The 21,802-nt window shown below is 37.2% G+C and overlaps 5 protein-coding genes across 8 annotated transcripts; 3 read left to right on the plus strand and 2 right to left on the minus strand.

Moving 5' to 3' along the window:
- Positions 1 to 591: 591 nt before the first annotated feature.
- On the plus strand, positions 592 to 4,735 carry LOC121770525. 3 transcript variants are annotated; one of them, XM_042167239.1, is made up of 3 exons: positions 592 to 870; positions 1,223 to 1,857; positions 3,614 to 4,735. In XM_042167239.1, exons 2-3 carry the CDS (start codon positions 1,303 to 1,305, stop codon positions 4,457 to 4,459), a joined length of 1,401 nt encoding a protein of 466 aa, XP_042023173.1. In that variant the 5' UTR covers positions 592 to 870; positions 1,223 to 1,302; the 3' UTR covers positions 4,460 to 4,735. The 3 variants fall into 3 exon arrangements, with proteins under 3 accessions (XP_042023173.1, XP_042023175.1, XP_042023176.1); XM_042167241.1 differs by having other exon boundaries at positions 1,277 to 1,857; XM_042167242.1 differs by having other exon boundaries at positions 1,355 to 1,857.
- A 1,197-nt stretch (positions 4,736 to 5,932) lies between these two features.
- On the minus strand, positions 5,933 to 7,976 carry LOC121772544 (protein SHORT-ROOT-like). Its single transcript, XM_042169681.1, has one exon. It carries the CDS (start codon positions 7,609 to 7,611, stop codon positions 6,223 to 6,225), a length of 1,389 nt encoding a protein of 462 aa, XP_042025615.1. The 5' UTR covers positions 7,612 to 7,976; the 3' UTR covers positions 5,933 to 6,222.
- Positions 7,977 to 12,458: 4,482 nt separating this feature from the next.
- Positions 12,459 to 16,956, minus strand: LOC121772030 (peptidyl-prolyl cis-trans isomerase CYP65-like). Of its 2 annotated transcripts, XM_042168955.1 has the most exons (11): positions 16,565 to 16,956; positions 16,424 to 16,486; positions 16,234 to 16,337; positions 15,369 to 15,460; positions 15,204 to 15,293; positions 15,026 to 15,101; positions 14,571 to 14,935; positions 13,677 to 13,933; positions 13,294 to 13,582; positions 12,978 to 13,091; positions 12,459 to 12,866 (listed from the first exon to the last, which is right to left on the minus strand). In XM_042168955.1, the coding sequence occupies exons 1-11, from the start codon at positions 16,687 to 16,689 to the stop codon at positions 12,660 to 12,662; spliced, it is 1,782 nt and encodes a 593-aa protein (XP_042024889.1). In that variant the 5' UTR covers positions 16,690 to 16,956; the 3' UTR covers positions 12,459 to 12,659. The 2 variants fall into 2 exon arrangements, with proteins under 2 accessions (XP_042024889.1, XP_042024888.1); XM_042168954.1 differs by having other exon boundaries at positions 15,204 to 15,460.
- Positions 16,957 to 18,269: 1,313 nt separating this feature from the next.
- On the plus strand, positions 18,270 to 20,320 carry LOC121770004. Its single transcript, XM_042166796.1, has 4 exons — positions 18,270 to 18,525; positions 19,291 to 19,438; positions 19,586 to 19,656; positions 19,740 to 20,320. The coding sequence occupies exons 1-4, from the start codon at positions 18,346 to 18,348 to the stop codon at positions 19,965 to 19,967; spliced, it is 627 nt and encodes a 208-aa protein (XP_042022730.1). The 5' UTR covers positions 18,270 to 18,345; the 3' UTR covers positions 19,968 to 20,320.
- A 652-nt stretch (positions 20,321 to 20,972) lies between these two features.
- Positions 20,973 to 21,589, plus strand: LOC121770011 (60S ribosomal protein L26-1). The gene has a single exon (XM_042166803.1). The coding sequence runs from the start codon at positions 21,023 to 21,025 to the stop codon at positions 21,461 to 21,463; it is 441 nt and encodes a 146-aa protein (XP_042022737.1). The 5' UTR covers positions 20,973 to 21,022; the 3' UTR covers positions 21,464 to 21,589.
- The last annotated feature ends 213 nt before the right edge of the window (positions 21,590 to 21,802 follow it).

Below are 21,802 nucleotides of genomic sequence, written 5' to 3' on the forward strand. Positions count from 1 at the left end.
TACCCAAAACGATCACAAGCTCCCCTCACTAGCCCGCGTCGCGCAACATGAAACCCTGATACGTGCAATGGTTGAATGGTGGACATCGGCCGATCGCCATTACAGGTCGTTGCTGAAGGATATCATCAACAGTATGCGGCGCGATTTGGGGTTGGGAGACATGGCGAAGAGTGACGACGAGGGGACAACCGGCGGGGACCACGAGGGTACTGGCGGCGGGGAATCCGAGTAGTGAGACGACGGGTTTTTTTAACTATGTAATTTTTTTTAATAATTATGTATTTTTTTGGTACTATGTATGTTTTTTTAAAATAAAGTGGTTGCAATTTCTCCGTATTTGTGTCGAAATTTTAATTCCGTAAATTGTTTAATTTGGTGAATTTGTGAATTTTTTATTATTGTGGAAAGTATGTCGGGATGTCCTTGGGATGTCCGCCATTGTGATGTCCTTATGACGTGGCAGTATAATGAAAAGTTCTTATGACATGGCAGGAGATGTTTTTGAGATATCCGCCGGGATCTCCGCCCCACTAGGGATGCACTATGGTAAAAACTAGAGAGAGAGTTTGTAGGTCACAACACAGTCGCCTCCTTCATTATTGCGATCAGAAACATTAGATCCAACAAATAATCAATCCCCACCTCCATCTTTCTCTCCCTCTTCCACTTTACTCATTAATTAACTTCAATTATTCCCTTCTTCTACACGTCTCTGGTCGGAATAACTCCACACCATTCCCGTGTGTCGAAATTACTCATCTATCTAGCTCAGCATAGTTCTAGCAACTTAGGGCGGGCTGTCAATTTGGATTATTGAATGAATGGTTGGGAGATTCGGAAGAGCTAAGAGCAGCAAACCGATGCCAAGAGGTATCTCTCTTTGAACTTCAGTAGACTTGATCAGTTGTTAGCTTATGTTGCTTAGTTCTTATTGATTTAGATAGAATTGGATTGGGGTTATTGGTAATTTGTAGATCCGTCTGTTTATGTTAATTGTGGAATTTATTCAATTACTCGTGATTTATTGTTGAATTTGAAGTTCACTTCTTCATCTGCAATCGGGTGATTTCGATTAGGTCAAGTTTTGAGGGGATTATGATCAGTTGTTGTGAGGCTGTGCTTTGCAATGAGCTGTTTAATTTTTTTAGCATGATTCGCTATTTTAATGGATTCTCCAACTTTTTTGATTGATTTGATTTTGTCATCTGCAAATCCTGTGTAGGAATATTGATGTGCTAGTTTGCCGATCGACGTGTTGCGTGTTTTTAAAATGCAGCATTTTGTTGAAGATAAAACGGCGAAATGAGGATAAGGAACAAATACAGAAAACCAACTGCTTTACGTTGCATTGCAGGGAGTAGATGCTTGATGTCGAATGTTGTGTGGAGCCTAGTAGGCCTCCTTGTTATGCTTCATTTGTACACCCTACTTTCGCATACGAATGTGCAAAGTAGAGTGGCGCGAAGCAGCAGCATAAGCCGCAATCCGCTGATAAGTGAGCTTGAGGAGGTTGAGGAGGAAAATATACAAATGCCTCCTCCACGAAGGCGATCTCCCCGTGCTGCTAAAAGGAAACCAAAGAAGCCTACTACCTTGATTGATGAATTTCTAGACGAGTCTTCCCAAATAAGGCACATATTTTTCCCTTCTATGAAGACGGCTGTAGATCCTATGAATGCTGTTGGAAATGAAAGTCTGTACTATCATCCTGGGCAGATATGGTTAGACACTGAAGGAAATCCTATTCAAGCACACGGAGGCGGTATTTTATATGATGGGATAAGCAGGACTTACTATTGGTATGGAGAGTATAAAGACGGCCCAACTTACCATGCTCACAAGAAAGGAGCAGCACGGGTAAATATTTGATCTTGGTACATTTATGTGTGATCCTAAACATCATTGATTAGCAATCATCAGAAAATACTAATGCACATCATTGTTGAATCAGTACATTGGGCTTTAAGTTATTGTTTTCTTTATGTGTGACATAGTATATAGCTATTTTTCTTTGAGCATATTTCCCCAGGATGGATCAACGATATTGTTAACAGTGCGACTCTGTGTAGAATGCTTAAAATTTGATCCAGACTTTGTTCTAGGAAGAGTTGCCTTTGTCACTTTATATGTCTGTTGATGAGATTTTTTGTGAATATCCTGTTATAACCAGTGTAATAGTAGCTGAACCGGAAATCCTTTTGGAGGCTGTAATGAGGATGCATCCTCATCCATCACTTTTACAATCCCTTCGGTTTTGATTAGGATCATTGTTCATTGTTTATGTATTAACCCAAAACTAGGTAAAAGTAATGAAAACTCAGGCTGACCTTGCCATCACATACTGATAAGTAATAGATTATTCTCTGATTTTAGTGCAACCCTCAGCGGTTTTACACTTATCCTCCTCTGCATCCTTATGCCTTCCTGTCATTGTTGGACTCTGTCAAATTATGCCTCAAAAAGCAATCATGTGAGTAGGCTATGTTTCTTCTGATTGAACTACTACTAAACAAGGGACGTATTGAATGAGTTAATTCCTTTTGCATACTCTTAAACAGACTAATGTTCTACTTATGCATTAGTCATTTTGTCTCTCCTTTTTACCTTTGATTGTTAATGCTACAACACTTCTTTAATATTCTAAATTAGATAACTTGACCACCTACATACCTTAGTTTCAGGTGCTGATTCCTAAAATGTCGAATTTAAAATTAAAAATTCTGGCGAGTTAGATGTTTAGCGTAGCTAAAACAATTCAGAATGATCAAGTTGGACCAGCTCAAGGAATAGTTTGTGGAAAACTAGGTGCTCGTGAAACTTGCAAATTTCTGCCCTTAATTTTAGTGGAAATCTATTGGATGTCATCAAGACAGAGTTACCCAAAAAAACGCTCAAATCCGTTCCAACTTCATGCATGTTGGTTTCTTAGAGACCATGCTTATTCTGAATAAGTTGTGAAACCACACATTTGGCGTGTTAGCTAACAAGAGAATAAGGTCCACCACTTACTGTTTCTGCAACTACACATTTTCTTGTGCTTACTTCTTGCCCAGTTGCACATCTGGTTTGAAATATTATTTTTTTTAACCAAGATATGAAGTATAAGATTAAGAATGTAACTTCTAGAAGATTCATTGGAAAGTTCTCGGTCAGGAAACTTTATCATATGAAAACATTCATGAGGATATGAAAAGCCAGTCTACCAATTGATGTAACCATTTCCAAAAATAATTGCATGAACAAATGATATTAGAAAAGATGAGGCAGCTGCATAGCTTTTACTTGGTCTGTGTGTTGATGATTGATATATAGCATAATATGCTTCAAATATTTGGTCTGACTTCTTAAGGTCGAAACTTGTTCGGACCCTAATGTATGATTTTGGCTGAATTAAACAAACAACTGATTTCGTCTTAGATATGTTACATGAATGCAAAACTACCTTGATAGTTGGCAGTTAATTTGCAGTAGATGAATGTCTTGCTTAATAATTGCTACGTTCCTTAGGAATTTATTCTCATGGCAGTTTTCTGTCGCATTTGCATATGGTTGCTGATTTTGATGAAGATAACATTAGTATCTGTTGAAACTAAACTCAATTTCTTCCATTCAGGTTGATGTCATTGGTGTAGGTTGTTATTCTTCGAAGGATCTTTGGACGTGGAAAAACGAGGGTATCGTGCTTCCTGCAGAAGAAAATGACGAGACTCATGACCTCCACAAGTCCAACGTACTTGAGCGGCCAAAAGTAATTTATAACGACAAGACAGCGAATTACGTAATGTGGATGCACATCGACGATGCTAACTACACAAAAGCCTCAGTCGGTGTAGCCGTTAGCGATTCCCCCACCGGTCCATTTGACTACCTCTTCAGTAAACGCCCCCACGGATTTGACAGCAGAGACATGAGCATCTTCAAAGACGACGATGGTGTTGCCTATCTCATATATTCGTCCGACGACAACAGCGAACTCCACATCGGGCCACTCAACGAGGAGTATCTCGATGTGACACATGTGATGAAAAGAATCCTCATAGGGCAGCATCGAGAGGCGCCGGCACTATTCAAGCACGAGGGGACGTACTACATGATCACTTCCGGGTGCACTGGCTGGGCTCCGAACGAGGCTCTTGCGCACGCAGCCGAATCGATCATGGGTCCGTGGGAGAACATGGGGAATCCCTGCATAGGTGGAAACAAGATATTTCGTGCCACGACGTTCTTCGCTCAGAGCACGTTCGTGCTGCCACTGTCGGGGCTTCCCGGTTCGTTTATCTTCATGGCGGACCGGTGGAACCCAGCTGATCTACGGGATTCGAGGTACGTATGGCTGCCTTTAACAGTAGGAGGAGCTGCTGATCAGCCATTTGATTATAGTTTTGGGTTTCCTTTGTGGTCGAGAGTGTCTATTTACTGGCATAAGAGATGGAGGCTTCCTTCACGGTGGAGTGCTTAGATATTTTTTTACAAAGGTTTTAATACTTTGCCGCATAATGTTACTGGGTTATGATTAGGAGACTTTAATTTTAGAATTATAGAGATTAGATGTAAATTTTGATGTATTTGCTACGGGAATGTTAATATAGTTCAGGAGTATTTTATATTTTTTGACAATCTTGATTTTAATTCTATCACATTTGAAAGACATCACTTGTCATTTGTCACTGTAAGGTTCCCGCTTCCATATATTTAGAACATTAGCTAGAAGGAAATAAATCTTTTCTTTTCATGATCGTCCGTGCATTGAATTTATTTTATCGGTTTTTGTTCGTTATATTTATGATAATTATTATATATATATGGTACATACCGATTATTATAAATACATGGATGCAGTAAAAATCAGAGGCCCTTTTTTAGTTTTTCATTTCTGGACTTGGTAAAATTATAATATTGATGAATAGTCACCATCCATAGCTGAAATCATATATTGACCTAAAGAAAAAGACAATATTTAAAAATGCCTCCAATAGAAATTGCAGCATACATTTCATAAGGGTCCTAATGATTTATAATATTTTGTGCTAAAGATTTATCAATATTATGTAATTCAAAAAATCGTGTTATGCACTTACTCTACTTGCACATGAACCCCATTCTTGACTTGTTGTACATATTACACACACACATATACAAATGTGTGCGTGAAAATCAAATATTTTGAAGATAAGTAGTAGTACTATGTATGGATTATATACAAATGAAAAAGATGATGCAAAAAGGTGCAAAAAAAAAGATAGTGGTAATGTTAAAGTGGAGGTAGCAAGTCTCGTCAATAGATTAATATGATTCTTAAAAGAAGTTCCCACTATAGTATATATGTGGGCCTAAAGCATTACTCTTTTTCCTCTTCTTTATTTATGATGCAACGTCACCATGAGAAAGATCTTTGGTCACAAACTCTAACGCGTCATACTTTTTTATTTTATTTTATTTCATTAGTATTATTGTAGAACTTCTAATTTTTAGGTTAATTTTAGGTGTAATTGTTTTGCGATGATGCAGACAAAAAAACTAATATTCTACAAAGTGTGTTTGGCACCAAAGATATTACACCACTAATTATGGCTAAATACATTATAAGATTTTTAAGAGATTCCAAACACAACCTAACTCGATGGCCGTCCTATGATTCTATGGTCCCAAACAAGATAATGACCCTTTTCTATCTTAATTAACTTTAATAAACAACTTTTTAACATACATATAATATGATGATGATGATATCAACTTAACCCCACAATAATACCAACTCCAATATCAAATACTTAAAACTATATATTTGTACAAGTTAATTAGATTAGATGTCAAATCATAACTAGAAATAAACCAAGCATGTACATGCAATCATGTAACCATAATTCAAAATGATGTTTTTCCTTTTCATCAATGTAGGATTAGAATTTGGTTTGTCCCAACACCTTCAACCTTTAGCTCAAACCCACTTCATGAAATAGACAGTCAATACATACATATATGTACATTAATTCACTTCCAAATCTAATAACTAAATCTTTCTATTTAGATAGAAAAATGGATAAATTAACAACCTCAATAAGATCAATTAGTCACTTCAATTCTATCAAAATATCCAAAGTGAAGAAAAATATAAGAAAATTCATGAAGAAGAAAAAGAAATTAACACCATTAATTAATTAATACCTATTTTTTTCTTTTTCCAAATTTCTTTCACTTGGCTTCGCTTGGTGGAAGTCTCAATCAGCAAGGCTTCCATGCACTCGCCCACACCACCGGCTGTTCCTTCCACGAAAGGAATATTCCGGCGGAATCCGGCGACGGCGCCATCGTCCACCCCTCCCTGTACCTCCTCAGCAGCGACCGCACGTCGTCGCACACCTCGTCACTCAGCGCGATCGGCGAAAATCCGCCGCCATGCAAGCGCCGCGACCACCGCGTCGCCGTCTCCCGCCGCTCCACCGAATCCTGCGGCGGACACGCCACCAGATCGACAATCGCCCTCCCCGCCGCCCTCTCCAGCATCAGCCGCTCGTTGCTCGTGCGCGGGAAGCTCTCCTCCAGCGCCTCGAAGTAAACCCTAAACCACCGCAAACACTCTCTGAATCCGTCGACGAATTCGACATTCGATAATCCTAAATCGAGATCCGCCTCCTCCTCCACCACCGTTAAAACCCTAGGCCGGAGGCGGCGGAACAATTCGATCAAATTATCCCTCCGATCGCCGATCGCCGCCACGGATCGCATCGCTCCGACGCAATTAACCGCCAGCGCCTCGTCCTCCTTCACATCCAGATCGGCGAGGCTGAGATCCGCCAGATCGCCGCCGTGGTGCACGGCGGCGAACGCGAACGGAACCCCCATCAGCCGCGCGAATTTCTCCATCCTGCTCCCGATCTCCCTCATCACCCTCCGCGCCGCCGCGGACGACGATCCCCGCGCGAGCACGGCGGTGATGCGGAGGTGCGGCGTGACGTCGTCGGCGCGCGTGGCGATCGCCTCCAGCAGCGTCGGCCACTGCGTGCAGAAAGTGTTGCTCACGTCGACGATGTGGAGGCGCCTCTCCCCCTCGAACGCCTCCATGATCGCGCCGTTCGACGCCACGTGGCCGAACGTCGTCCACGGGCTCACCTCCTGGAACTTCAGCACCGTCCTCCGCGTCGATTCGAAGGAGCAGTTCCCATCCGCAGCTGCCGCAAGCGTCGAATAAGTCCGATCACCGGAATCAGTAATCCGGCTGAAAATCGCCTGCAAAAAATACGAAGCGAGCTTCTGATCAATATCTCCGTAAGGAGATCCGAGCTCGTTCAGCATCCACATCAGCTGCTGCACACGGCCGCTGTTTTTATCCTCGATGGCTCTAGACGCTTCCAGAAGAATGTCGTTCGACCAATTGGTGTTGTTTCCGGATAAGGCCGCAGCGAATTCGACAGCGACATCGGGAGGAGGAGGAGGATGAGGAGGTGGTATAGGATGGTAGTGCTTGGAGGAAGAAGAAGAGAAATCCTCGTCATCCATGAAAAGGTTGAAGCATTCTTCGTCGAAATTAGGGTTTTGCTTAGAGGATTTGGAGCTGGTGGTGGTGCTGGACTGATCAGATTGAAGGCTGACTAGTCTGAACAAGGTATCCATCTAATCAACATCAAATAACAAAACAAATCTTCTGCTTTAACTCATGGAATAAATTTTTTAGGGGGAGGGAATTTTTCAAGTTGGATAAGCTTTCTTTTTCTTTAGTTTAATGTTTTAGATGAGGAAAAGTGTGTTTTTCTTTATGGGGAAGAAGGGTGGAGTGGGATGGTGGGGGTGGGTAGGGTAGTATAAGTATATATTTCTTGGTCAAGAAAGTTTTTTTTGAAGAGGTCTTTTTGGAGCAAGACTCAAATTTGTATGATAAAACATAGGATAGAAAAATTTGTGTGAAAAAAGCAGCAAGAAAGTGAGGAGTGAGTGTTTGTCAAGAAAATTGTGGCCCCTCCACCTTTTTCCTCTAAATGTGTGTGTGTGTGTGTTGTTTGTGGGAGTAGTGGGTGTGGTTTTGTAGTTAAGGAAACTAGGTGGATTGTGAATATTGTAATGTGAGTGGAGGAAAAGCTGCGGGTGGGGGGCGTGCTTATATTTCATCATTATATAATGCACCACCAACTTTATCATTTAATTCTATTCTACAAATAAACTTGTATATACTCCATCCATTCTTCTAATGAAATAATATGAGGTTTTAATAAAAACGATTATTTTGTTGTTAAGTGAAAAATAGTATTCATGCACCTTGTGTATAGTATTGATAGTCACAAATAATGTGTGGTGGGGTCGGGAGGAGAAAATGGTTGAGTATGTGATAGAAAAAAGTACATAAATTGATATATTAAAAGAAATAGAATGTAGAATGAAGGAAGTAATATTTATAGAGATTTTAAAGATGAAATTTTATAGATCATAAGTAATTCATGTTACAATTTCATTTTCTTTTTTTTTACTATATGTGACTAGGGTTTTATTCTACGAATCTAGTGACTAATTTCATCACTAATTTGTAGTCACTTCAAAAAATAGAACATACTCTATTAGCTAAGAATTTAAGACTCCTCCATGTATATATATATAAAGGTACAAGATTGTGTGTGTGAGTTGGCAAGCAGTAGAGAGGTTAATGCCTGAGGCCAAAAATCTCATATTCGAGTCCTTCGTGACACGGACTTTAAATTTGAATTCATTTATCCATAAAAAAATGAACAAGATTAGTGCCAAATTCATTTATCCATAAAAAATGAACAAGATTAGTGCCAGTACTTTTTAAAATTTTATAGGTATATTCAGTAACATATTTTGATAGTAATTTATTAATCATGTATATGGCACTTATATTAATAATGATATTACATGAAGTGCGTGCATACTAGTTTAAATAAATAAAGTGGTGTGCATAAATAATTATATTAGTATGTCTATAAGACTATAATTGAGACCAAAAGACAGGTATATAAATTAAAGTGATTATTTTCGAGTCAGTAAAGAAAAGTGAACCTTATTTAAAAAGGGAACCAAAAGTAAAGATGAATCTGCCATTTTCTTTTTTGCTTTTGGGTTCCAAATTAAATCTTCTTTTAATTGGTGCTCTTTCTTTGATCCTTGAGACTGTCAGAATTTACTCACAAAATTTATAAATAAATAGCCCGAGCTATGTATTTTTAAATCATTGGTATTTTATTTGAAATCTCGTGCAAAGCTTATCATGAAATGAAATCGCATAGCTTGAAAAATAAAATTTTAATCAAAATATAAGTAACTCAACAATCAAATATAAATCTGCATAGCTTTATAACTTTATTCTTGTTATATTGGTAGTACTTTTATTAAGGCATTTACAGGTTGTGTTTCTTACTTTATATCTTTCACTACCCATAGATTTTGTTTAGATACTCGCAGCCTTATTCATACTTCGACACATTCACCAAGTATTTATGAAATTCATGATATTATTTAATTTTAATTTGATTTTGTCACTCTAATTAAAGAATAATGCTATGCGGCCACATTATGGCCAGCCATAAATTAATTAAATAACAAAAAAATTGATTTTTTTTTCAAATTTTTGGTTTAATACTACTTGATTTTACTTTTATATCATCTTCATTATATATTGCTCAACATGTTAGTGTTGCTCTTTCGTAGTTTTTGCTCAACTTATTACTACTGTCATTTCTTGATTGTTGCTCAACGTATACAGTAATTCGTGATATTAATGTATTTTACGTAATGGAATTCAAAGATAAGTATCAACTTACAAGTCCATCCACACACATATAAGTTTATATCGGTAATTCTAATTTTTTTATACATGTAAATGGACTAAATTAAATCTTTATGGCCGGCCAGATTATGGCCATTTAGCATCACTCCTAATTAAATATGTGACACACTCGAGGGTCATATATAATTTTGCCACATGCACACCCTAATCCTTTGATGAATCCGACATGGCACATCACGATTCACGACTGATTGTCTGATTTCTCATAGAAGAGCTTTGATGATAAAATTGTTATAAAATCAAAAGTATTTAATAATCATACTACTCTAAACTAAATAAATATAATAAAAGTGGTAAAAGTTGATTGCTCAAAACTAATCCATCAAATATAGCAAGGGATCAATATTATAATATTGAAGAACAAAGCTCGATGATAAATCCTAGGTGTACACGTGGAGCCAATCGAAAGACGAGGTCGAATTCTTCTTCTTCTTTGAAAGTAATCAAAACACGAAATATTCAAAATAAATTGAGATAGATATATTTTTCAGTTGGCTTGAAATGATTACGACGAAGAATATGGATGCAACTCAGGCGACTCGCCGAAATGACAGAAATTATTTGAAGGTCAGTTCCAATTTTTAAACTCAAATCAAAATACTAAACTTATTAATTATAATTAGCACAAAATTTAAAAAAAAAGTTGTAAATATATGTAGTGGATTAGGAATCAAAATGGATGGGATATGATCTGAATTATAGCAAATTCATGACCAAACCCATAAATACTGCTCCATACAAACTGTTGTGGAGTATGAAGATGATAACATTTGGTAAATAACTACACTATATTTGAAGTTGATAAATTAGAGCAGTTCATAATCATAAGTTTGACTTTCATGTTTTCATAAGTTAATTAATTTGTTATAGACCTACGACGAACGAGTAGGTACTATACCAAACTATTCCTATAAGCCCATAAAATTAATGACTTTTAAGAATAAATTAAAAATATATGAGAAATATCAAATGGAGTATTGCTCAAAGATAATGGTGTTTCGACCTGGCCCTTAGCTTAAGTATTGATTTAGAGCACAATTAGTTGAGTGAGCTAGTGAGAAAGGGGAATGAATTCTTAAAATTCATGTCAATTATTAGTTCTGATCGTACTATATATAAAAGCTCAAACCAACTTATCTTATAGTGGTATCAATTTGATAAATTAGAGAAAACAAAGTCTTATGAATGTTATTCATTATACTTAATTTCAAAATAATACCAATATTTACGAGCTTTGGTACAAATTAAATCGTAGATAATTTCCAATCGATAATATCAAATAAATTAACCCCGAGCAACTAAATACTCCTATCTCGTAGTATAGTACTATTAGCTGAAAGAAATCTTAAAATGTTTGTAATGATTGAAAATAAAAACTTGTTGTTGGACTGATGTTGTCTTTTCTTGAGAATTGAGAAGATACGTGTAGTTAAAGTTGCAGACAAAACGTGCACAAAGCGACATAATTTCCCTAAAATCTAAGAAAATAAATATATTTGCAACCATCCAAATTTAATCATTCCATTCAGTTTTGTTATATAGGGGGCCGTCTTGTGATTTCACCTATTTCGCTATATATGTCATCTCCAATATATTCATTCCATTTATATATTCCTAAACTAGAAGTCTCCTTTTTTATTTCTTATATTTAGTTGATTTTTTTAGCGTATAGTACCATTATATTTTTCTCCGGTGGAAATTATTAGCATACATCAAACATGTGGTGCTTGGAAATTAACTACTATTAAGGATAACATATAATAGTAATAAATACTCCATATAGACTAATAAATTAAAATTTATTTTCACTCTTCAAATTTTGAAGGTATTCTAATGAATGCATTGCTTTTCTAAATGAATTTGGGATCTTAAAATTATCTTCAGTTAATGCTGGCTAAGCTTCAAAGTCGGCATCATATATGATAATGATGATTGATGACCTTTTTTTTTTTTTATAAATATGGAGAAGTCTAAAAAATATCATATGATGCAACGCGGTTTAGGAATCAAATATTAATAAATGTACAAAATGTGGAAGGGAATTTCCTACTACTAATTTGACCACTTTATTGATTATGTTATTCACATCGTTGTCATTTAATTCACCACCAACATTGACTATTGACTCCATTTCCTTCTTCGACATGGCTTTTATACAATCCTCCGGCCCGATATTAAATATCTTATTCCGACTTTATATTTAAGAAAAATAAAAGAATTTAGTGAAAAAAAATAATGAAATGTAGATAATACTTTTATAGTACGTATTACTTTCCCTCAAATATTGTCTCACTTTGATCCGATACAGATTTTAAGAAATGTAATGAAAAGTTAGTTGAAAAAGTTAGTGAAATGTGAGTCCTACTTTTATATATTAATTTTATAATAAAATGTGAATAGAAATGAGTTAGGGGAATATGAGATCCACTACAAAAAATGGTAAAAAGTGAAATGAGATAAATTTTGTGGGACGGACGGAAATTAAAAAATGAGACAAACTTTCAGAGACGGATGGAGTAATTTATAATGCCAACTCTTTGATTTGAAAAAAATAACGTTACAACTTACAAGTTACAACATATGTATCGACATTGAATACACGATGACGATGATGTTTTGTCAGAAAACGCCATTAGATTAGACATAAATCACCACCATCAAGTTCTAAACCTCGAAATAAGTCAAAATATTCATCTCAGACCCGGAAAAGCATGGAATAAAATTTCTCAAAGCAAGGGTACGAACACGAACTTGAGGATATACTAGTTGTAACCCCAAAATTCAAAACTCAACTATCAAATACATACATTGTGGTGCCTGCCATAGCCAAGATTTTTTAACGTCTCTTGCAAAATAAATACAAATCTCACCAAGAAGAAAAATCCTTAAGTTCACCACGTGACCCTCCCACCTTTCTCTTCTTCCCTACGGACCCAGATGGGATATCACCATCGAGAGGAGCAACAGACGCAGGCTGAGTGATCCTTGCTTTCAAGTACTTTCCGACTCCACTGCCAACAGAGGGGGTATCTGAACTAGTAACCGGATTGCTGTACCATGAACCGATCTTTTCCTGGAAAGTGTTCGGAAAGGTGTTATTAAGATAACGCAGAGAGGGATGTAAACTTGCAAGGCAGCTAAAGTAGCAGAATTATTATAGCCGTGTCAGGAGTCTAAAACTTACATTATCTTCATCCTTGATGTTTTTGTCTTCTTCGACTGTCTTCCCTTCCTCCTCATCGTCAGATTCAGCATAAGGGTTGACAAATACATCAGCACTTATAATCTTGATCTCTTCCTGCGAGGGCAACATAATGACACAAATATAAAATTAGAACTTGGCTATCATAAACAGAACTCTGGATGAGAACCAGGTGGAGGGTGAACTTGTATAGTAAAATTCCCAGAAGTTCCATGATGTGGATATGACAAGATTATTTTAATGTAAATAATCTAACTACCGAAGACGATAAACAGAGGAAAGGTAGTAATGTACAAACCAGGGGTCGATCATCATCATCAACAGGTACTTTCTCCATTGCTGAAAGCGTTGTCAAACCTCCAACAACCATTCCAAAAACTGTGTGCTTAAAGTTCAAATGCTTTGCAGACTTGTACAAGATGAAAAATTGTGAACCATTTGTGTGAGGACCGGAATTTGCCATGCTAACAACACCTCGTCCGGAATGAACTAACTTGGAGTTGAGTTCGTCTTTGAAGGGCTTTCCCCAAATTGACTCACCTCCTCTCCCAGTTCCGGTAGGATCACCACCTTGAATCATGAAATTTCTATATACCAGCACAACAATAGTCAATGTAAACATCTTCATTAAAAACCATCAATATATTTATATTGAGCTAGGAGCAAATAAGGTTCAAGTACCTTATACTTCTGTGAAAAGTTATTCCATTATAATAACCACGCTCACAAAGAGTGATGAAGTTTTCACATGTCCTTGGAGTGATGTCACAGTGCAGTTCAATGTTCAAATCACCATGTGTTGTTTGCAGCCGTGCATAACCCTTCTTCTTTGGATTTTTCTCAACTTTAACATACTCGTATTCATTTTTGGTCACAGGATCATAAGATGTAGAAGTGAAAGATCGTGAAGCAGCACCAGATGTGAAACGACTTTTAACCTGAGAATTATCGAACAAACAAATCAAATGAAAAGTTAACAAAATAACCACCGGCCAGGGAGAAAAGAATATAACAAAAATATATCTCATGATGGCAACCGAATATAACATGCAATAGTTTCATAAGTCAACAATAGTTTTTTAGTAGAATGCCTTTAGTTGACAAAAAATTAAGGTGATTTTCACAGACAAAACAGTCAAGAAAGAATAAACCATAAATTACTACTTATAATGGTTTCGATTCTCATATCAAGTTTCGGCTAGGGTGCTTAAAACCTAACTGTGTAGTTTGGATCAATAATATGGTTTACTACTCTCATATCAAGTTTCAGTACTAATGACAGATTTGGCTCTCTTCGGATGGACTATGCCCATTATTGTGAAAGTCACCAAAAATGATCTTGCTTTCCTACAGAATACAGATATCATAGAGAAATGCTAACAAAGAAATTGTAAACAAGAATCCCTCAGTATGTAGTACTATGTTCCAATTAAACACAATTCATCCAACAATTACATGAGCCAATAGATATTACTAAGCAAGCAACAATTGCTAGTAATGAAGAACTAAGTACTTTCCAGATACCTTAGACATGAAAGTTGAAACAAAATGAAATTCACAAAGTAAAAAATTTACCAGCTTTGCGTTTACTGGAGTCCTCTCCCCTGCCATGTGCATCGCTATGCGAGCAGCAGTTTTATTACTAGCATCAGACCTTGCAGCATCTGCGCTTCTCCCATGGACTGCTGCAGATGCAGCATCCACAATACTGAAGCCCTGCTTGGGCTTATCACCATTCTTTCCATTGTCATCCTTGATGCGTGATCTAGCTTCCAAAATGGCTTCAAGAGCAGCAGCTCTTTCATCCCTTGCCTTGCTTCCTCCTCCACCATGTAGTGCAATCTCCTTTGCCTTTTCAGTTCCAAGTTCCTTAAGCATTTGCTTTATATCCCCAATGACATTTATGTTGTAAGACGGGTCAGATTCCATTTTCTTTGACTCTGTCAATCAACAAGTATTATTATTTTAAATTATTATAAGCTATATGATAGGTAGAATATTGAAGCAAATTTTGAAGGTATGCTGTTCACCTTCATCATCAATTTTTAAGTTCTTCTTGACATGATCGAAGTCCACAAGAGCCTCGGAATCCAGAGCATTAGGATTCTAGACCCAAAGAAAATGAACAAAAATAAATAAACTCACTTCCACAATTTAACTATGCATGAACCACAATCATAAATAGAAGGATGAAAAATGGATCCTTACTTGAATAGTTATAATGTCTTCTCTAGAGAATGGTTCATCAGTGAGAAGCTCCTTCCAGTTCTTAGTTTTAATGTTTAACTCCTTAATGGCCTGAGCAAGCAACAGTTCCATGTAATGAAATGAGTATACAATTAAGAGGACAGTCACGAAAGGACTGGAATGTACCTCGTAACAGAACACATTTCCGGTGGTTTTAACCGCAACTATGTGTGTGAACTCCGTAAAAACTTTATTTAGGACAGGGCAATGATACTCTCCTACACAAGGGAAAATTTGTCAAAATCCACTAAAGCAAATGAAGCAATTAATGCATAGAGAACTATGCATAGATTATCAATCAAATTATCAATCAAGCATAGTAATGCATTAGCACATGAAGAATAAATTACACTCCCTTCCACCACAAAAACTATAGCGCATTGGATGGGCACACACTTTAAGAAAATAGTTGGTTGATGTACTTTGAGTAGATAAAAGCGTATTACTAAGACTCCTGTTATAAATATGTGGGTGTTTAAGGTTGAAATATAAAGTAGAGTGTGAGGTCATGTTTAAAAAAGGAAAGTGCTAGTAGTTGTGCTATAGTTTTTGGGGATGGAGGGAATATCTATTAAGTTGCAGCGACACTGGACCAGTTCTTATGAATCTGAGACTGGAATTCTTGATGAAAATATGTTATAGCTGCATCATCAATGAAGGTTCTTCATGTGATTGAAACAACATCCGGAAAACAATAATAGGTCCATGTTCAACTACAAACTTTTAATTTCCAAAAAGAAACATACAGTAACTAATTTTAAATGCTTTTATGCATATTTCTCCCTGATGATTATTGAATATAACTTCTATTTAAAAGTCATATTTCCTACATTATTAGTGACAAGCTTCAGACAGCTCCTATCTCATCTGTATGATATGCGGAATCGGAAATACTAAGAGCCTTGGCCGCGATGAACAGATGACATAAGCTATTCTCTTATTTAAATTAACAATAGAAGTACTATGAGTTTCAAAGATAGCACGCAAGTACCTTCTTGATTCTTGTGAAAAGTGAGTGGGATCAAATCCTCCTTCCTCAATGGAGCTCCAGTTACAGGATGTCTCCCGTACTTGTTGATATATGGCATTATGTGCCTGCGTTCGAAAACCAAAAAATCAGCACAACATTCCATCAATTTCAAAAGCAATTTCACTATCAAAAAACAGTTGAAATCACTAACATGATGTCAAATACGTTGCCATCTGAAGTGCAAACGGGGACTTCAAACTGCGTAAACGTGAGTCTGCATCAGAAGTTCATAAATCAGTTCACTAATTATACAGGCGAGAAAAACGGACAAGCCAAAAGTTAAAATAGTTACGCGCAGCAATAGAAAGGAAGCCGTTTAAACGGGGCTAATTCTTTGGACTTGGCGCCGCCCCACTCTGTGGCCCACTCCGTTTTCGTGATGAACATCCGATCCTTACTGTGCTGCTTTTTCCCCATTATTGGAGTTGAATCGGTCTCAAAATCTGGTCGATCAAGGATTAGGTTAGGATTTCAGAGGATACAGCTGGAGACTAATAGAGCTCGAATTCGGAATGCTTTGAGAATAATATCCTCAGCGAACGACTGCTAAAAGCTGGGGCGGCGGCCGGAGATACTGCGGAGGGGCGGCGAGATCTAGCTGGTGGTCCAGTTTTGGTAGCCCTAAATTGTTCAGCACTTGTTTTCCTCGTCGGAGGGAGAGAGAAGCAGTTCTTCTACCAAGATTCAAACGCTAACTAAATTTAGTTGAATTTATTAGGCCTGCAAATTTAATCCGCAGGTTTCGGGTATACTCGACCCCGACCCAATACCCGACGGGTTTTGGGTACCCGAAAGGCCGAAACCCAAAATTATGCGTTCGGGTACGGATTTGGGTAGTTAATGTTAGAATTTTTCGGATTTAGGGTGCTCGAAACCCATATTAGGGTACCCGACTAATACCCGATTAATTATGTATTTGAGATAAATATTTTTATTTAGTATAGGGTCATATGCCCGTAGGGTAAATCTAGCGTAAATTTATTTAATCTCTTTTATCTTTCAATTTATGCCAAAAATTTCTTTATTTTAAAATTAAGTAGTGTCTATTGAACTATTTGCCTAATGTCTATTTTATACTATATATTAGAAATTTAGACAAAACTAAAACATTAGAAATTTAGAATTGAAGTTTAGACTTTTAATAATAGTCAATAAATAGCTATTGTGTTATTTTTAATAATTTCTATTCTCATCACAATATAATCTATATAAAATAATAAATTTGAAATATAATAATTTCGGGTTTATGGGTACCCGATTAGATGGGTTTGAGTACCCGCATCGGGTATTAGGGTACCCGAATTCACATACGGGTCGGATATTGAGTATGATATTTTTTAGATTTCGAGTTCGGGTACCCGAATTTACGGGTCGGGTATTGAGTATGATATTTTTTAGATTTCGGGTTCGGGTATCCGAATTTTCGGTTAGGATACCCACGAGTACCCGAATTTACCGGCCTAAAATATATAGTTAATTTCGTAATTTTCAAACTACGTACTGCTACTAATTTCACTATATTAATTTACAAAATTAATATTCAGTGAAATTTGTGAAAAAAGATTCTACTCCCCTCCATATAATCACAACATAAGTGTCATATATAATCGCAAAAGAATCAGTTTTATGAAACAATTGCAAAATATAGTAACGAAATTTGAAGTCAGTAATTTTTCTAATTTAAAATATATTTAGCCACTTAATAATTATTTTATTTTAAAGTTACTCGAAATTGAATTCGTTCAAGATTGATTTGGAGGAATCGATCAAGGCTCATATAGTATATCAACACTGATCGTCAATCAAAATAATATTTATGGGTTTATGTAAGATCAAGTCGAATATCATAGTATAGTACTTATACTAAACATTTTTATTGAAGCTTTGTTTAATGCTGGGGCAAAATTACATTTTTACGGAAATTTTGTTATATGTAGGGGCAAATTTATAATTCTAGAGACTAAAAAGAAAATATCCAATTCTATTATTGGGTCTTGGCCTGGGCCTGATGGGCTTACATTACAGATTCAAAATCGGAGAAAGAAGACTTCGCCGCCGCCGCACAGTCTCAGTATGGGTGGTGGTGGCGATCGGAGCAGCTGCTGCAGCAGCGGGGAGGAAGACGGAGATGCCGAGTGGATGGCGGCCATAAACTCGGTGATCTCCTCGGAAGTGCACGCCTCTAATGGCGCAACTCATCAACAGAAAGATGAAAAGCACAAACCCAAAGGTCTCAAGCATTACCAAATCAAGGTATTTTTCTTTTAATCCACTGCTTCCGGTTTCCTCTATTCGACGATTTGTCAAGTTTCTAAGTGTCAGAAGGAAAAGATTGTGCATATTTTTTGTCAAATTAGAGTGTAATGCAATGACCAGCTTGCAGGTTGCGTTTTAGCAATTTTTTGTTATTGAAAGTTGATGAGTGTTACTTGTCCTATTTGTTCATCAGCTTAATTTTAGCACTTGCTTGATTATTACTCCAGTTGCTAATGTATAAACGAAGGGTGATTTGTTGTGGTTGAACTTAATTAGAACTCTTTATTACTCCATATTTGTAGCTAAACTAAGCAAGGGGTTTATATATCTGTTAAACTCCTATTCAACATTAACCAAAGTAGAGAAAAGCTTGATATCTTTGCAATTCACCTTTTTTTTAAAACTGGAGATGTGCATTCCTCAATTCTAAACCATGGTTCTTGGAAACGTATACGCCTCATTCGTTTGTTTCCAATGTTTCTTCTGGCGGCTTAGATTGAACAACCTTAAAACATCTGAAATGGCTGCTGGATTTTTTGGGCAACTTGTGTGTGCTACTAATGGTCTGTTTGTTGAGTTATTATTCTCTCTTTTTTTGGTTATCACTTGCAATAGTTATCTCTTCCATGAATTGGGTTATCCATTTTTGGCCGAAGCTTGTGGTTCATGTTTTAAAATGATGGAAGAGAAAAGATTGCATGTTACTTGACACTGAATGATATGCCTTTAATGTGTGAGTGAATGACGGGTTCACTATGCCAGGCAGGAAGGTTACTGGAAGACCTCTTAGACAAGACTCTCGAAGTGGTCTCAGAAAGAGCTCCTATTGTGGAGGAAGATCCAGCTCCAGAAGATGCTGGAGTTCGACTTTTCCGAACTGCTCCTCTTGGAATAGTGTTTGATAAAAGAGGTAAGAACATGCCAGCTTGTCATTAGTAAAACAATGCCATCCTCTACAACCAAACCACAGCTGAAATCGTCTGATCAATGGCACAATGTTTGTTTCTTTTCTTCCTGTAATCCAACTTATTTCCCCATATTTGTTCCACGTTACCAGAAGAGCTGCATGGACCGAAGAAGAGACCAAAAATCATTCCTGGAGAAGAGCTGGATGAGAAATCAAAAGAGGCACGCACATATACTTCTGTTGTCAACTGTTCGTCTCTTTTTGTTGTTCCATGCTTCTAAGTATATTTCTCAAATTCTCACAGTTTAGGAAGCAACTTAAATCCGTAGCTGTTGATGGAGCGGACATAATTGCTGCAGCAAGTAGACAGCGCCAGAAGACCTTAGCTAAACGTGAAGCACGTGAAAGTGCTGCCAAGGCAGCAGCAAAACGAGAGGAGGAGCGTGTGGCTGAGCTGAAAAAGATTAGAGGAGAAAGATGGCTTCCTAGTATAGCCAGAGAAATGCGGGTAAATGCTCAGAGTCGAAGGTAGTTTATCATGGCCTTCGATGTGCTGCTGTTAGACCATTTATCTCTCTTCTGGTCTGGAGAATTCATATTGTTGTGATCACATATTGCATCCAAGTGGACAACCTTTCATCACATGGTGAGAAAATGAAACAGTTTTAGATTAAAAGGTCAAGAACTTGAGGTGAGATGAGTGTAGAAGAAGAAACAGCGTAGTTTACTAGTACAATATTGAGTTTTGGTATGGGCTTTATTTATTTATATTGTGCTTTTTATATTTGCTTTATGAGGCTGCATATGTTATTTGAAGTGTATTGCTTCACTTGGATGATTTATTTTGTTGTTCATAAAACAATAAATTATCTTAACCTAGTTCAACTATTGCTAAAACAATTTATGTTATTGTGGATAGGAGTATTTTCCTCTAAATATTTATCAAATTCTCATTCAGCAACCAACTTTAAAATTAATTTATAAATTATCAAATTAAATAATTTCATTTGCTCTACTTCCTTCCATCTCAATTCTCCTCATTTTCTCCATTCCAGCTTATTTTTTCTTAATATAAACCATGATTCAATAAATAAAATTATTTAATTTAGTATCATCCGATGTCTTTGCTTACAACTTGTGTCTTCGTTTTGGTTAATGTCCGAGAGTACTACATAAATAAGTCATTAAGTTATGACAGAGCTAAAATTGTCATTAGTTGAAATATCAAATGAAATCAATAGCTTGATTGCAACATTAGAAGCAATCAATAATTCCATAACTTTCAGGAAAATTTTAAGAATACAAAATCAGAACTCTTGCTAAAGTTTAGAAAATTTCAGACAAATTACTCTCGTTGATACAATAACAGTATTAAAAAAATTAAAATGCTTATACAATAAACAATATAAACTTAATCGAAACTGAATGAGCCCAATTAATATCATGGCCCAAATAAAGAGCCCAATTACTATAAAGACCCAAATTAAACGAGCCCGAGTCCAATCAACCACTATAAATTGTCAGAGCCAATTGCAAAAACCCTAAACCTAGAAGCTCGAAATCCCCCAAATCTCACTCCCAGCCGCGATGAAGTACAACCCTCGCGTATCCTCCTCCCGGCGCAAGAGCCGCAAGGCTCATTTCACGGCGCCGTCCAGCGTTCGCCGCGTGCTGATGAGCGCGCCCCTCTCCGGCGACCTCCGCTCCAAGTACAACGCTCGGTCGATGCCCGTGCGCAAGGACGACGAGGTGCAGGTGGTCCGCGGCACCTACAAGGGGCGCGAGGGCAAGGTTGTGCAGGTCTACCGCAAGAAGTGGGTGATCCACATCGAGCGCATCACTCGCGAGAAGGTGAACGGATCCACCGTCAACGTCGGCATCCACCCCTCCAAGGTCGTCATCACCAAGCTCCGCCTCGACAAGGATCGCAAGTCGCTGCTCGACCGCAAGGCGAAGGGCCGTGCTGTTGCGGACAAGGATAAGGGCACCAAGTTCACTGCTGATGACATTATGCAGAACATCGATTGATAGGTTTCGATCTAATTTGAGCTTTTTATGTTTAATGTTTTTTATTTGGGGCAAAAGCAGAGTACGCTATACTTTTGTGTATTGGATTTTGTTTTTGAATGCAATTCTGATAGCTATGCATCTTAATTTATCGGTTTATTACTCTTCATTGTGTTGGAATTATTTTGTTGGTACCTCATTTGGAATTTCTTTATGCATAAACGGGTTGAAGAAAGAGTTGGTTTTGCGTAAACGTTTAATTCGTTCATGTTTTGATCGTTGGTAATCATTTCCAAAATCCTCAGCTGCGAATAATAAAAACAAATGTTATTCGTTTTTCTGTTGTAGTTCTGTTCCTAG

The sequence above is a fragment of the Salvia splendens genome, chromosome 16 (genome assembly GCF_004379255.2).
Source record: "Salvia splendens isolate huo1 chromosome 16, SspV2, whole genome shotgun sequence".
Taxonomy (NCBI): domain Eukaryota; kingdom Viridiplantae; phylum Streptophyta; class Magnoliopsida; order Lamiales; family Lamiaceae; genus Salvia; species Salvia splendens.

Excerpts from the sequence above, each read along its gene's own strand:
- LOC121770525 (XM_042167239.1), top strand. The coding sequence starts at position 1,303 with ATGAGGATAAGGAACAAATACAGAAAACCAACTGCTTTACGTTGCATT. Across the intron at positions 1,858-3,613 it reads ACAAGAAAGGAGCAGCACGG|GTTGATGTCATTGGTGTAGG; the intron begins GTAAATATTTGA and ends TCTTCCATTCAG.
- LOC121772544 (XM_042169681.1), bottom strand. The coding sequence starts at position 7,611 with ATGGATACCTTGTTCAGACTAGTCAGCCTTCAATCTGATCAGTCCAGC.
- LOC121772030 (XM_042168954.1), bottom strand. The coding sequence starts at position 16,689 with ATGGGGAAAAAGCAGCACAGTAAGGATCGGATGTTCATCACGAAAACG. Across the intron at positions 15,461-16,233 it reads TTTTCACAAGAATCAAGAAG|GAGAGTATCATTGCCCTGTC; the intron begins GTACTTGCGTGC and ends TCCCTTGTGTAG. Across the intron at positions 15,102-15,203 it reads AAGACATTATAACTATTCAA|AATCCTAATGCTCTGGATTC; the intron begins GTAAGGATCCAT and ends CTTTGGGTCTAG.
- LOC121770004 (XM_042166796.1), top strand. The coding sequence starts at position 18,346 with ATGGGTGGTGGTGGCGATCGGAGCAGCTGCTGCAGCAGCGGGGAGGAA. Across the intron at positions 18,526-19,290 it reads TCAAGCATTACCAAATCAAG|GCAGGAAGGTTACTGGAAGA; the intron begins GTATTTTTCTTT and ends TCACTATGCCAG. Across the intron at positions 19,657-19,739 it reads TGGATGAGAAATCAAAAGAG|TTTAGGAAGCAACTTAAATC; the intron begins GCACGCACATAT and ends AAATTCTCACAG.
- LOC121770011 (XM_042166803.1), top strand. The coding sequence starts at position 21,023 with ATGAAGTACAACCCTCGCGTATCCTCCTCCCGGCGCAAGAGCCGCAAG.